The sequence below is a fragment of the Heptranchias perlo genome, chromosome 11 (assembly GCF_035084215.1).
Source record: "Heptranchias perlo isolate sHepPer1 chromosome 11, sHepPer1.hap1, whole genome shotgun sequence".
NCBI classification, from domain to species: domain Eukaryota; kingdom Metazoa; phylum Chordata; class Chondrichthyes; order Hexanchiformes; family Hexanchidae; genus Heptranchias; species Heptranchias perlo.
Genome location: NC_090335.1, coordinates 60,737,733 through 60,752,651, shown reverse-complemented (window position 1 = coordinate 60,752,651; position 14,919 = coordinate 60,737,733). Strand labels below are relative to the sequence as shown.

General features: G+C 42.8%; 1 protein-coding gene across 3 annotated transcripts in view; it reads right to left on the bottom strand.

Annotated features, from left to right (window-relative positions):
- Positions 1 to 14,594, bottom strand: part of eva1c (eva-1 homolog C (C. elegans)) — a 101,456-nt gene extending 86,862 nt beyond the window's left edge. Inside the window, exon 1 of one of the 3 annotated variants that reach the window (XM_067993179.1) lies at positions 12,504 to 14,594. In XM_067993179.1, the coding sequence (XP_067849280.1) occupies positions 12,504 to 12,615 (112 nt within the window). In that variant the 5' untranslated portion in view covers positions 12,616 to 14,594. The remainder of the gene's footprint in view (positions 1 to 12,503) is intronic. The other 2 variants (XM_067993178.1, XM_067993176.1) reach the window with 2 other exon arrangements.
- Between the last annotated feature and the right edge of the window lie 325 nt (positions 14,595 to 14,919).

The window sequence follows — 14,919 nt, the reverse complement described above, 5'->3', positions numbered from 1 at the left end:
CATGGCAGTATGAGAATTTGAATTCAGTTTTTTTTTAAAAAGCAATCTGGAAATAAAAAGTTGATATCAGTAAGTGTGCCCATGAAGCTGTTGGATTGTTGTCAAAACCCAACTGGTCTATATGTACTCCAGCCCCATTACAATGTGGGACTCTTAACTGCCCTTTGAAGACATTCATTTGTATCAAATGATACACCTTCTCAAGGGCAACTGGGGATGGGCAATAAATGCCAGCCTAGCCAGCAATGCCTACACTTTGAGAATGAATTTTTAAAAATGTCAAAATTGTTGTGAAATCAGTACACACACAAAAAAAAAAATCACAGAATGTGTCAGGAATCTCACCAACAGCCATTGAAAGCACAAAACTAGACAACCCCAATCCTCTCCCACCCACAAACAAATCTTGCACTAATATCCTGGAGTATTATCGTGGCTATAATCTAACTTTGGGATTCAAATAAACCACTCGGGTTCAACTCTCAGTCAACACCATTTGAACATTTCAATTAGTGCCTTGTAATCACTTTTAGGTATTTATTAATCAAGTATTGTTATAGCTCTGTACAACAAACTACTGTATCACTATGCTAATGTGACCTTTTTTCTATGCTGATCTGCAATGCTGTGGCAGTTTCCATCTCCCCACATCAACTCCACTACTTCCTATGAAGTTATGTGGTTGGAGTCTTTCAATTTATATCCATACAGCTTCCTAAACATTTTTGTTTTGCAAATAAAATCTCTGGTTGTGTATGCCCACTGACCTCAAGTAAAGAATTACTTTGCATTTGACTTATGTTATTGAACATTTTTTCCCTTTTCTCTGTTCTTCTGTTGAAGGCACTGATTCTTGGAGTGGTTTCATGAGCACAGAAGCCTTCTCCCAAACAGCAGTTATTCATCTGCATGTCTAGATAGCGAATGTTGGCAGATTACTCGACATGGAAAGTATCATAGCCAAGACCAATCCTGTCCGTTCCTGATGTCCACACATGCATACTTTCCAATAGGTATCACTGGATAATCAGAAGCAGGAACTTTGTCTGGCTTGTATACCCTGGAGTATAGAACATTAAGGGGTGATCTAATTGAGGTGTTTAAGATGATTAAAGGATTTGATAGGGTAGATGGGGAGAAACTATTTCCTCTGGGGGTGAGTCCAAAACAAGGAGGCATAACCTTAAAATTAGAGCTAAGCTGTTTAGGGGTGATGTCAGAAAGTACTTCTTCACACAAAGGGTAGTGGAAACCTTACACAGAATTACATCGAATGTACAGCACAGAAACAGGCCATTCAGCCCAACAGGTCAATGCCGGTGTTTATGCTCCACATGAGCCCCCTCCCACCCTTCTTCATCTAACCCCATCAACATATCCTTCGATTCCTTTGTCCCTCATGTGTTTATCTAGCTTCCTCTTAAATGCATCTATGCTAGTCACCTCAACTACTCCTTATGGTACCGAGTGCCACGTTCTAACCACTCTCTGGGTAAAGAGGTTTCTCCTGGATTCCCTATTGGATTTATTTGTGACTATCTTATATTTATGGCCCCTAGTTCTGGTCTCCACCACAAGTGGAAACATCTTCTCTACGTCTACCCTATCAAACCCTTTCATAATCTTAAAGGCCTCTATCAGATCATTGCTCAGTCTTCTCTTTACTAGAGAAAAGAGCCCCAAACTTCTCAATCTTTCCTGATACAAGAACTGAGAAGTTATACCGAGTAAATCTTTTTTGCACCTTCTCCGCTGCCTCTATACCTCCATCTAGAAATCTGGATCTCACACAAAAAGCTGTTGAGGCTAAGTCAATTGAAAATTTCAAAACTGAGTTTGATGGATTTTTGTTAGGCAAGGGTATTAAGGGTTACAGAATCAAGGTAGGTAAATGGAGTTAAGATACAGATCTGCCATGATCTAAATCAAAGGCGGAACAGGCTCGAGGGGCTGAATGCCCTACTCCTGTTCCCATGTTACCCTCCCCCTCTTTAGCTCAGGGACACTAAAACACCATTGCTCCAAGGTGAACCACTAATTCAGTACACACGATGAATGGTACCTAGAATCTTCTGACATGCATGACTTAGTGCAACACCAGTTAGTGGCTTTACCCACTAGATCATAAGAGAGAAACTGTTATTAAACATTTTAAATCAGATTTTAAAAACACAAATGTTTATACAATTTTCCATCCATCCTTCCCAATTATATGGCTGAACACTGGGGAGAACGGGAGTTCCTCAGGACAGTGTCCTAGGCCCAACCATCTTCAGCTGCTTCATCAATGACCTTCCCTCCATCATAAGGTCAGAAATGGGAACGTTCGCTGATGATTGCACAGTGTTCAGTTCCATTCGCAACCCCCAGATAACGAAGCAGTCTGAGCCGGCATGCAGCAAAACCTGGACAACATTCAGGTTTGGGCTAATAAGTGGCAAGTAACATTCGCACCAGACAAGTACCAGGCAATGACCACCTCCCCTTGACATTCAACGGCATTACCATCGCCAAATCCCCCACCATCAACATCCTGGGGGTCACCATTGACCAGAAACTTAACTGGACCAGCCATATAAACACTGTGGCTATAAGAGCAGGTCAGGGGCTGGGTATTCTGCGGCCATTGACTCACCGCCTGACTCCCCAAAGCCTTTCCACCATCTACAAGGCACAAGTCAGGAGTGTGATGGAATACTCTCCACTTGCCTGGATGAGTGCAGCTCCAACAACACAAGAAGCTTGACACCATCCAGGACAAAGCAGCCCACTTGATTGGCACCCCATCCACCACCTTAAACATTCACTCCTTTTACCACTGGCACACTGTGGCAGCAGTGTGTACCATCCACAGGATGCACTGCAGCAACTCGCCAAGGCTTCTTCGACAGCACCTCCCAAACCCGCAACCTCTACCACCTAGAAGGACAAGGGCAGCAGGCACATGGGAACACCACCACCTGCACGTTCCCCTCCAAGTCACACACCATCTCGACTTGGAAATATATCGCCGTTCCTTCATCATCGCTGGGTCAAAATCCTGGAATTCCCTTCCTAATAGCACTGTGGGAGAACCTTCAACACGTGGACTGCAGCGGTTCAAAAAGGCGGCTCACCTCCACCTTCTCAAGGGCAATTAGGGATGGGCAATAAATGCTGGCCTCGCCAGTGATGCCCACATCCCATGAACGAATAAAAAAAAAACTGGGGAGAATGATGGCCAAACTTTGTTTCATTAGTGATTTAGTGGTAGTGATAAAACCAAGTAATTCTCAGGATCCAACCTATTTTTAAGGGGGACTGTCGTAAATGGGCTGACACTTGCAGTGATTCTGCCCAGCTTACCACTATCTGACTATTATCAGCCATTTAGGTGTCCAGTGGAAATTGGAGGTAAAGACCATTCCATTGAAAATTCAGGTGCAAGAAAAATAAAAATCACTCTTATTGCGTTTCAAACAATTAAGGAAGACAGTTACTTGAGGGGGTGGGAGTGGGGGTGAGAAGGGACCAACCAATTATAACTATTGTTCTGATTACAAAGAGACTCATTCACCCACAAAGTGTTATTCCACAGCCAAGCACATCCACCCTGTCCCATTGCTCACCAATCACCAATATGGAGCACTCCTCAGCCATAGATGATATTTCCTCTAACTATATTCAAATTTAGTAGATATTTATATATATATTTTTTTTTAAAAGTAGCAGTATGGCATAGACACAACTGAAAACTATTTTTACAGAAATAAAAGAGGATTGAATAAAGTTTTAAAAATTATATACAATTACATAAAATCTACATCTTGGGTGATTTGTTAGAGATTATTTTCTAAATTTAAAATACTATACAAAATATGCTCTGATTAGAACACCTGGCACAGATAATTGTCTTTTCTTAGTTTTTTTTGAAACAGAGCTATAGTTTTTTTAAAAATGAGCACAAACATTTTGTGCCATGAAGTGGTAGGCTGCAAGGATATGTCCATGATTCCTCATATGAATTCATAATCTCTCTGATTCAACATTGAAATATTCCAAGCAGGTGCCTGTTCTTTCTCTGCAGATAGGAAGAGAGGTAGAGTCAGTTTAGGGTGCTCCTGCGCTCCTCAATGTGCCAAAGTCACTTTATAGTTGGCTACAGTCACGTGGTCAGGTACCCTCGTTATCCAGTTTGCCAGGGAACAAAAGCAGTGCGATCTTGTCTTGTCTCCTCCTAACCTCTGTTTACAACCAGGACAAATCTATCCTAATCTTTGCCATGCCTATGTAAATTGACCAGGTCAGGTCAGATCAAGTTTTAAACCCTGCGACTATAATGACAGTAGATGGTACTACTTGTGACTAGTCAACGGCGAGTGTCGGACGGTGGTTAAGTAACATGGCCAACTCCAGAAACTGCCAACGACTTCGGGCAGATGAGCAAATCGAGCAGGGTAGTGGGACCCTGAATGGAGGAAATGCTATCAAAAGGCGGATAAGCTAATCCTTGAATTAGCCAACAGCATCCATAACCTGCAAGCTATGGCGCAGCTCCACTATATAACAGCTCCACTATATAACATAAAATTACAAAGGGATATTGATAGGTTAGGTGAATGGGCAAAACTGTGGCAAATGGAATTCAATGTAGGCAAATGTGAAGTCATCCACTTTGGATCAAAAAGGGATAGAACAGGGTACTTTCTAAATGGTGAAAAGTTAAAAACAGTGGATGTCCAAAGGGACTTAGGGGTACAGGTACATAGATCATTGAAGTGTCACGAACAGGTGCAGAAAATAATCAATAAGGCTAATGGAATGCTGTCCTTTATATCTAGAGGACTAGAGTACAAGGGGGCAGAAGTTATGCTGCAGCTATACAAAACCCTGGTTAGACCGCACCTGGAGTACTCTGAGCACCGCACCTTTGGAAGGACATATTGGCCTTGGAGGGAGTGCAGCGTAGGTTTACTAGAATGATACCCGGACTTCAAGGGTTAAGTTACGAGGTGAGATTACACAAATTGGGGTTGTATTCTCTGGAGTTTAGAAGGTTAAGGGGTGATCTGATTGAAGTTTATAAGATATTAAGGGGAACAGATAGGGTGGATAGAGAGAAACTATTTCCACTGGTTGGGGATTCTAGGAGTAGGGGGCACAGTCTAAAAATTAGAGCCAGACCTTTCAGGAGCGAGATTAGAAAACATTTCTACACACAAAGGGTGGTAGAAGTTTGGAACTCTTCCGCAAACAGCAAATGATACTAGCTCAATTGCTAAATTTAAATGTGAGATAGATAGCTTTTTGGCAACCAAAGGTATTAAGGGATATGGGCCAAAGGCAGGTATATGGAGTTAGATCACAGATCAGCCATGATCTTATCAAATGGCAGAGCAGGCTCGAGGGGCTGAATGGCCTTCTCCTGTTCCTATATTCCTATCTCAATGAAAGAGCAACAATGAGCAGTCCAAAACACGATATTAACTCGTATAGGATACAGAAATTCCCATAGAAGAATTACCATCCTGCATGATGACTAAAGAGGTGTGGAGAACTGTCACAGGAACTCTTAACAATAGTTGACTGATGATAATGATGTAACCTAATTCCCTGTGTCCATTCACGTGTGCATTTTGGCTGTTGCTCCAGACCTGAGCTCACTACTTCTACTTTCTTTTTATAAATTCTCTTTGATAAAAACTGGATAGCCATGTGATGAAGGAAAGAATACTAAAGCCTGATCTTTAGTTGCTTCCAAACCTTTATTCACAGTGTTTCCTCTTGCACACCACCACACCCTTGCTAAGCTCTCCTATAAAAAGGATCCAGGAGAGTCCCCAATCGATACCCACCACCTGAATACAATTAACCCCAATTGATACAAATCATACAATTAACACTTGACCCCTGTTGGGCTTTCTATCCTGTCTTCTCCCTTTCCTGTTACTCAGTCATACCATCTTTCATTTTTCCCCTGTCAGGTACTATGCCCTAGCAATCCCTAACCCAACCTTTTACTGTTTCTCTGTCTTCCTACTCTCCTGCTGCCGTCCCAGCCTTAAGTCCCCCTTGGATAAGCCCACAGCTACCCTCTGTGCCTCTCTAGGCATTCGGCAAAGGGCCCTTAAAGCACTGTCACTGTTATGGTCCTGAAAACTGCTATGCAACTGGAGAATCAGAGGAAAGAAGAGTGCACAATTGAAGGATTTAGATCGGTCTACTTCTCCTCCTTACTCTTATTACTTCCCCCACCCCTTGCCCCTCCACTACTGCACGCAGGGCTTCATGTGGTGACATGATCCATGTAGCAATAAGGCTAGTCCTGGATCACATCACCTTCTGTACTTTCAGGAAGAGTTCATAGATGATACAGCACAGAAGGAGGCCATTCAGCCCATCATGTCTGTGTCAGCTCTTTGGTAGAGCTATCCAATTAGACCCAATGCCCTGCTTCTTCCCCATAGCCCTGTAATTATTTTCTCCTTCAAGTATTTATCCAATTCCCTTTTGAAAGTTATTAGTGAATTTGTTTCCACCACCCTTTCAGGCAGTGAATTCCAGATCATAACAAATCGCTGCGTAAAAAATGCTTTCTCGTATCGCCGCTGGTCCTTTTGCCAATCACCTTAAATCTGCGTCCCCTGGTTACCGACCCTTCTGCCACTGGAAACAGTTGCACTTTATTTACTCTATCAAAACCGTTCATAATTTTGAACCTATCAAATCTCCTCTTAACCTTATCTACTCTAAGGAGAACAACCACAGCTTCTCCACATAACTGAAGTCCCTCATCCCTGGTATCATTCTAGTAAATCTCTTCTGCACCCTCTCTAATGCCTTGACATCCTTCCTAAAATGCGGTGCCCAAAATCGAACACAATACTCCAGCTGAGTAACCAATGTTTTATAAAGGTTTAGCATAACTTCCTTGCTTTTGTACTCTATGCCTTTATTAATAAAGCTTAGAATCCCATATGCTTTTTTAACAGCCTTCTCAACTTGTCCTGCCACCTTCAAAGATTTGTGTATATACACCCCCAGGTACATTATTAGGCAAAAGTCTGAACTTCAGCAGATATAGCATTTTCTATAGTGTGATCCTGATGCCATCCTTAAGGTAATCAACAGACAGTATCAAGAACTAGATTTTATAAAGTACGGTCACTAAACAAGTAAAAAATGCAGCACTTCTAACCTTGCTTGTTTATGTATAAATAGCCCTATGCCAAACACTAGACTCTGGGATTTCTATTTGCACCATACTTGGAACGAGCTCAATGCAGGACCAACTAAATTACTTGCCATCCCCCCAAACCCCAGCATAAATGTTGCTGGTTTTGATCAAATCTCTCAACAAATGTAAGCAGGAGCAATAAATTTAATGTGATCCATGACATAGTGTTTACTGCCTGTGTAACTTAACTGTGAAAAATAACTAGCTATGAAACAGACAACAATTATATTTTGCTCAGCAAAATAACACCCATATTTTTAGTCTGCATTTGACAGTACACAGGAAATGTACACAGGAGGATGTTTAAAGCTACAGAGGAACACACAGCACAATAAAAGTAAAACACTGGTCAGAAGTTTAGATCTCTGCAAACAATAATACTTCTACCCTTAAAATTAACACTAAACTTACCAGTATTCTCCACGCATTAATTTAGTATGGAATGCAGTGCCACACATTGAGGATTCCTGCTACTCTTTCCATACGGCAAATACTCTTTCTCGATTCTCAAATCATTTCAGTATTTTATGGTATAAACACCAGTTAGCATTTTTAACAATTGACAACACAGCTGTAATAACATACTTACAGTATCCTCATCTTCTATTTATGTTAAAAAGTAATCTCACCATCAGTATTCCCTTTAAAGAGCAGTTAAAGAGAAATGCATGATCGATTGAGAACTGGCTGGAAGGACGTAGGCAAAAAGTAGTGATAGATGGATCTGGATCTGTTTGAAGACCGATCACCAGTGGTATCCCGCAGGGATCGGTGTTGGGACCGTTGCTCTTTCCTATTTTTGTTAATGATCTAGATGTAGGTGTTGGGGGTATGATCTGCAAATTTGCAGATGGTACCAAGATCTGTGCAAGTATCAGGACTGTAGACGATACTCGACTGCTTCAGGCAGATCTTGATATGTTGGGGGACTGGGCTCATGACTGGCAAATAATGGGGCAGAAATTGCTCAGGACCAGCGAATCAACACTGTTCGCCGCTCCATAGATTTATACTAACCCACTAACTTACCATTCTTTTCATCGGTCACTTCCTTGAATAGGAAGCGGAAAAAAGAGTCCAACATTAATTCAAGTGAAGCTAGGACCCTGGGAGAAGCGAGAGTGTGATCTCTCCCCTTGACCAATCAGATCACAGCATTTTTGACATGCTGCATTCACTGTCTCTGCAGGCTTGAATTGTTAAACCAGGATGTGAAAGGGTACAACATTAAAATCAATGTAAAAACAGTTATAAAAACCAAAAACAAGAGGGTAAGAAATAATTGAATTAAATAAAAGAGACAGAAAGGAAAAGTTTAAAAAAATTGAATTTTTTTTAATTACCAAAAACTATTAAAATAAGCAGTAAAGAGACTCTACGTTTTTAAAAGTTAATTTTTAGATGTTTGGCAATCATTAAGAGACTTACCATGCTGTTAAAACTTAGTTTTGACCTGTATTTTTTAAGCATAACCGTTTTGTGGCATAATTAGTTACTTTCCAGCTGGGCAGATAAGCAAATTTGCAATTTTTCAATGATTTCTCTGATTGCAATGTGCGATATACCTTTAATTAGAAGCTGTCATATCGCCGGCGAACCAGTAGGAGCAAGTTCCAGATTTCCATGTTTCACTGCACATGTGCGAACACCGGAACTTGCTCCTCCATTTCGCCACTAACAACGGAGAGCGCTGTTGAGTGCTCCATTATTTTGAGAGCGATTTCTGCCCCGGTGTTTAATTTGGAGAAATGCATTGTTATGCATGTGGGCAGGACAAATGCTCAACAGGGAAAAGCATTAAAGCAGGTGGAGAAAAAGATCTGGCCGTTCTAGTGCATAGGCCTCTAAAGGTTCATGAGCAATGCCGTGAAATGATAGCTAGAGCAAATGGGGTGTTGGGGGTGCATTTATAGGACAATTGACTATAAGACAAAGCATACTATTTTGTCCTTGTACAAGACCTTGGTCAGGCCTCATTTGGAATACTGTGTCCAGTATTTGGTCTACTCACATGGTGGGTGATATTGAGGCTTTGGAAAGGATGCAGAGGAGGGCCACTAGATTAATTCCCAGCTTAAAGCATCTTAGTTATCAAGATGGGCTAAGAGAGCTAGGACTCGACACTTTAGAGAAGCGCAGACTTAGGGGTGATCTGTTTGAGGTGTATAAGGTCATAAAAGGAATAGATTGTGTTCCAATTAAATATATTAGGCAGGACCTGGGGGTGGGGGGGGGGGGGGGTCACAATTTTAAGTTGTACAAGATCAGATCTCGGTTAGATGTTAGGAGGTGGTTCTTTTCCCAGAAAATAATGGACCTCTGGAACAAGCTGCCTGCTCATATGGTGGACGCCGATTCGCTGAATTCCTTCAAGCAAGAGCTGAACCTGTTTCTAGCTGGGGCGGAGATCACCTCTTACAAAAGATATGTAATGTAATGCATAGAATTCAGGGCCGGAGTGATCTCCTGGACTAGTTCCGATTGCCAAAGAGGTGGGAGAGGAATTTCCCAGATTTTTTTCCCCCAATTTGGCCGGGGTTTTTGTCTGGTTTTTCACCTCTCCCAGGAGATCACATAGTGTAGAGTGAGGTGTGTATATTGTGATACACAAGGTATCATGATTGTGAGACAGACTGGATGGATCAGAGGATCTTTTCCAGTCCATTATTGTTCATATGTTCGTAATATGCTGGAGCAGCAACATAGGGCACCACAGAGTGGTGGGATGTGGGTTCACATTTGTTATCTTCCATGCCACTGAGTTCCCTATCTAGGCCATGTCTCACGTAGGAGTGGAGGCTGAATGCTTCCTTAGGAGAGGGAGGAGAAAATCCAAAGGCTGATCTAACAAACCTCTTGGCTGCTATTATACTACAGTTACACTGCAATGTCCTGCTCGTTCCCAAGGTACATTGTTGGCTGCACCTTGCTGTGGATTGCACTCCTCCTAGCTAGGATAGAGCTCTGCTGATATGTATTTGGTTGTATGTGTAGGATCAGCTCTCCAAAGTGGCTAATTTTTAACACTGGGAGACAATGGAAACATTGGGGAGGGGGCAATTTTCATCTGCCTACCACTCCATTCATGCTGAAAACAATGCAGTTTTCAGGAACCGATGGATGGAGCATGTACCGTACATGTGCTGTCCAATGGTACCAGACGTAGAGAGGCCTGATCAGTGGTCCTTAAGGGGACCACTGCAGGCCACACCGAAAACAATGCAATTTTCAGGGGGGGCGGTCGCTCCGAATGTCTGCCTCTCTTCCGTGGCATTCTCCGCGCCTGGGTGGCCCTGGAGAGGGAGCACGTGGTAACTGCCGGAACGCTTGAGGCTTTCTGCGACCGGTGGGCACCACAGGGACTGGAGTATATCCTGGACCGATATAATAAAATTATAATTTGATACTTATTTTGGGTTTATTGGTTTTCTGCACATGAACACACCCTAACCCCCCTTCTTATAAAAGGGGGGCCTAAAACAAAAAGAAATGCAATTTTCAGGAACCGATGGACGGAGCATGCACCGTACACGTGCTATCCAATGGTACCAGACGTAGAGAGACCTGATCAGTGGTCCTTAAGGGGACCACTGCAGGCCACACCAAAAACGTGGTATAAACCTCCATGCTATGAATGCTTCTCCTGGCCCCACAAAAATATTCCCACTAACTGCCGACTAATCAGTTCCATCCATCACCCCATGATTACCTCCCCCCGCTTAAAGTTGAACTTCCAGCATCTCTCTGCAAATGAACTGCCATATTTCTGCCCCCTCCCCATTGGCGAGCTGCTTGCCAGTGCTCATTGAATGCTTGCAGCTCGGTGAATCATTCAAATGAGGCCTGACCATGAAAATAATTCAGGCTTTCTTGCTATTTTGTCATCAAGTGGGCGATGCAATTGCTCCACCCAACGCCTGCTCAATGTGCACTATCATTGAAAATTGGCCTATGGTTTCTTTCATAACATTTCACTTAAAAGTCTGAGGAGGTCCAAAAGGCCACCGTGGCACTTTAAACTTGGCTTCATACTGGACTGCAGTTCTACTAAACTGAATATAATTCCCAAGTAAGACATGCTAGCGTGTCAACACAACTCTTGTCTTCCATGCAATCTGACTCCAAAGTTATACTGCTGCTCTTGCACTCAAACTGCTTTGCATTAATGCGAAAGTAGTACAGTATTAAAACTGCTACATTAGCAATTGGTTCAGGTGACAAAGGTGAAGGTTTGGGAGCAGATTAGCCATCTGCCCATATGCTACACTTAAGATTGTGGCCCAGGGAAATCTAGGAATATTGAAAAATGAAGAGGGAATTTTAAAAAGAGAGTTTAAACAAGTATTATTAAAAGAACATTTTCACCATGGCAGAACAAGAACAGCAGCATTTCCACTGACATACTGAGGCAATCCCAGTGCAGGGACATGCTTCAACACAAGTTATATCATTTTGCATGTCTGGCAAAATAAGAAAGTGTTTACAATGTCAACAATGCCCCCTGTAAAGAGCAAGTACCACAATCAGTATCTTTTAACCTAAAAAAAGTGACACAGAATTATTACTTTTAACATGATTTTGTTTCTTTCTATTTTTCCACAAGAATACTAAAAATGTTTTCAAAACTTTCTACATGACAAAGTGAGGGCTGAGTTAATGCACTAAACTATTATAGAATCATCAATATTGTGTGTATATATTATATATTGAAATCTCAAATAAATGGCAAGCAAATGGAAAGATTTGAAGTTAATTACAATTTATATTCTTTAAAGCTGAGTTTAAAAGGGATACAATGAATGTGGAGGCCCCCTCCCCCCACTATTTTAGAGCTAATTGATAATCACAAATACAGATTTGAAATTGGGATAAAAAGATATGAGACTCCTTTCCCTCGCCTGCACCTCCCTCCCTCCCCATTCCATGTGTTCCAGGATGCAATAGCCAGTTCAGTTTCCAACCTCATATAATTTAATCCACAGAAAATAATTAATTAAACACAGTCAACATGCACTGACTGGACATAGAATTTCCCAGGAACCAACTGTAGATTATTTCTGTTTAAACTTGCTATAATAACGTTATTTGTTACTGCAACATCATTGTGTATGAAGAATATATTCCTCACTGACAATAGCAACCAACCTTGACCGTACAACGTAATAAAGTCACACATAAAACAAGTATTTATAACAAATACTGGAACTCTTGATTACATTATTGCTTTGAGATAATTACCAAGGGCCCACTAGTTTCTATGCAAAATACTTTAAAAATATTCTCTTACCTGAAAAAATGCCTGAAGCGTTCATCTCTTTGGTCGGAATAAGTACAAGAATATAGATCACGCTGACAAGCTCTGGTATCTGTCTCCTTTGACGTCCATCAAACAGGGGCATCGTGTATGTGCAGTCAGAAGTTCACATCTTTTTTAAATCCTTCCACTCACGCCCATTTCGAAGTGACGTCCTTCTCAGACGTGCAGGGCACGGAAAAGGAGCGTTTGCCACCGACCGCCCCAAAAGATGCACGCTAAGGGCACGCGGACAAGTCGGGAACACACCCACCTTGAGGGCGCGCCCACAGATACGGGACAAACCGCCTGACGGCGAGTGATGGATACAGAACACACCAGGAGGGGGTGGATACGGGGGAACAGGTGCAGAGCCCGCCACCCGAGGGCGCGTGGGACAGGTGCAGAGCCCGCCACCCGAGGGCGCGTGGGACAGGTGCAGAGCCCGCCACCCGAGGGCGCGTGGGACAGGTGCAGAGCCCGCCACCCGAGGGCGCGTGGGACAGGTGCAGAGCCCGCCACCCGAGGGCGCGTGGGACAGGTGCAGAGCCCGCCACCCGAGGGCGCGTGGGACAGGTGCAGAGCCCGCCACCCGAGGGCGCGTGGGACAGGTGCAGAGCCCGCCACCCGAGGGCGCGTGGGAACAGGTGCAGAGCCCGCCACCCGAGGGCGCGTGGGACAGGTGCAGAGCCCGCCACCCGAGGGCAGATTCACAGCACACCTAGTTCAAGCTGCGGGCCAACGCTGCTGGGTTTCCGCGTTAAATTCCCACCAGTTTTACGCTTCACTGTTGAGGCTCCAGTTCTGGGTCGGTCTTTAGTTTCAAATTGGAAGTTTTAACTGAAGTTACAACACATTCCTGATCGCAACCACCAAGTATTATTTTATATGTCTTAAGTTATAATGCAAGTAGTTTCTTTCCCCACGTGCTAACGCGTTCCATTACCAAGACAGATCCAAAAATACGATTTCGAACATTTTTTTTGCAGTGTTGCTCTTTTTGCCTACAGTAGCAGTTCTTTCCAGTTTACTTGCCAGTGCCTCTTGGCGCTGTTGCCCTTAGTTTCGCCCCAGAATGGTTTATTCTATTCCCAGTTCAATGGGGGGTTTGCTTTGATTTGTAAAGTTTCAGTTATAGTAAGTGTTCCACGCCCAAGATAGCGCTGACTGTGTCTCTTACCGAAAGCGGTGAGATAGCATTTACTCCCACTTTACTGCTCTACAGTATCCAGAACGGTTAGCACTGTTATTCCCATTTATGAATGATGAGTCCTTTAAAAGTATGTTTATGCTTATTTTTTTAAAATCAGTTTCACGTCGGTTTCTCTTTAAATTGCGCAATTCAGGTATCCCCTGCCCCGAACATATGCTGCTGTTAAAGGATTCTGTTTAGGCAACCTTTTGACTTAGTTTAGTCACTGTTCACATGATGAGTGCTGCAGCCTGGATTTAGAAAAGCCTTCAGATATATCTTGTTCCCTTTAAAAACCTTCAGGTCCTTGTAGCGGACGAGTGATGTCATCTTCATTCCCAATTTGAGGAATATTTTCCCTGTAGTGCTGTTTTTTCCATCACCTTTCCCCTCCCGTTCAGTTTCTACAGGATGTCTGTTTTCCGGTGACGCTTCTCTCTTCACACGCTTGTCACTTTCACTGCGGGCTGGAAACGTTCACCTTTTGTCTCGTTTCTTTTAGCTCAGTTTCTGTAGTTTTCCTTTGCCTTTTTGCTTTCTGTCTCCTTCCCCTCCCAGTTTTTCCCCTGTAGAGGTGTGTTGGTAATCCTGTTGATCCCGGCTCCCGGTATCTCACGCTCTATCCAACTCAAACCCAGAAGCATTAAATAACCAGCAGCCGCCACTTTACTGCGAAATACAAATCAAATGACTACAGCAACTCCGTTCCTATTCCATATGTTTCAGCGTCAGACTTTTTCGCATTCTGTTCATCAATGCATTTCTAAAAACGTTTGGGTAACTTTATAATCTTTGGGTAAAAAAAATCCAACTGCGAGTGTTTTGGTTGTTGAATTGACAACATGAAAACGTCATTAGCTGTGGGCGGAACGAGTTGTAATCCTGTTCTCCCCACTAACCTTAAATTAATGGAGGCTGTATCTTTTCTTATACAGCCCCTTATTGACCATGGGCATGAACCTAGTCTAAGCGCTTAAGTTTAGAAGAATGTTATTTTACGAATATATATATTTATTATTGCGGTTCGTTATTCAAAACCATAGGACTGCTAGTTACCTGAAAATATAGTGCGTAGCAATAAAACGAGTTGTCGTGCAAGAAAGGTGGCAACAGGCAGGGCCAGTTCCTACTACTTTGAATAATTCACTGCATCAACAAGCAACTCTACGCACCTGTGACGTCTATTATTCTTTTGCCAAGAAACTTAAACGTTCTTAT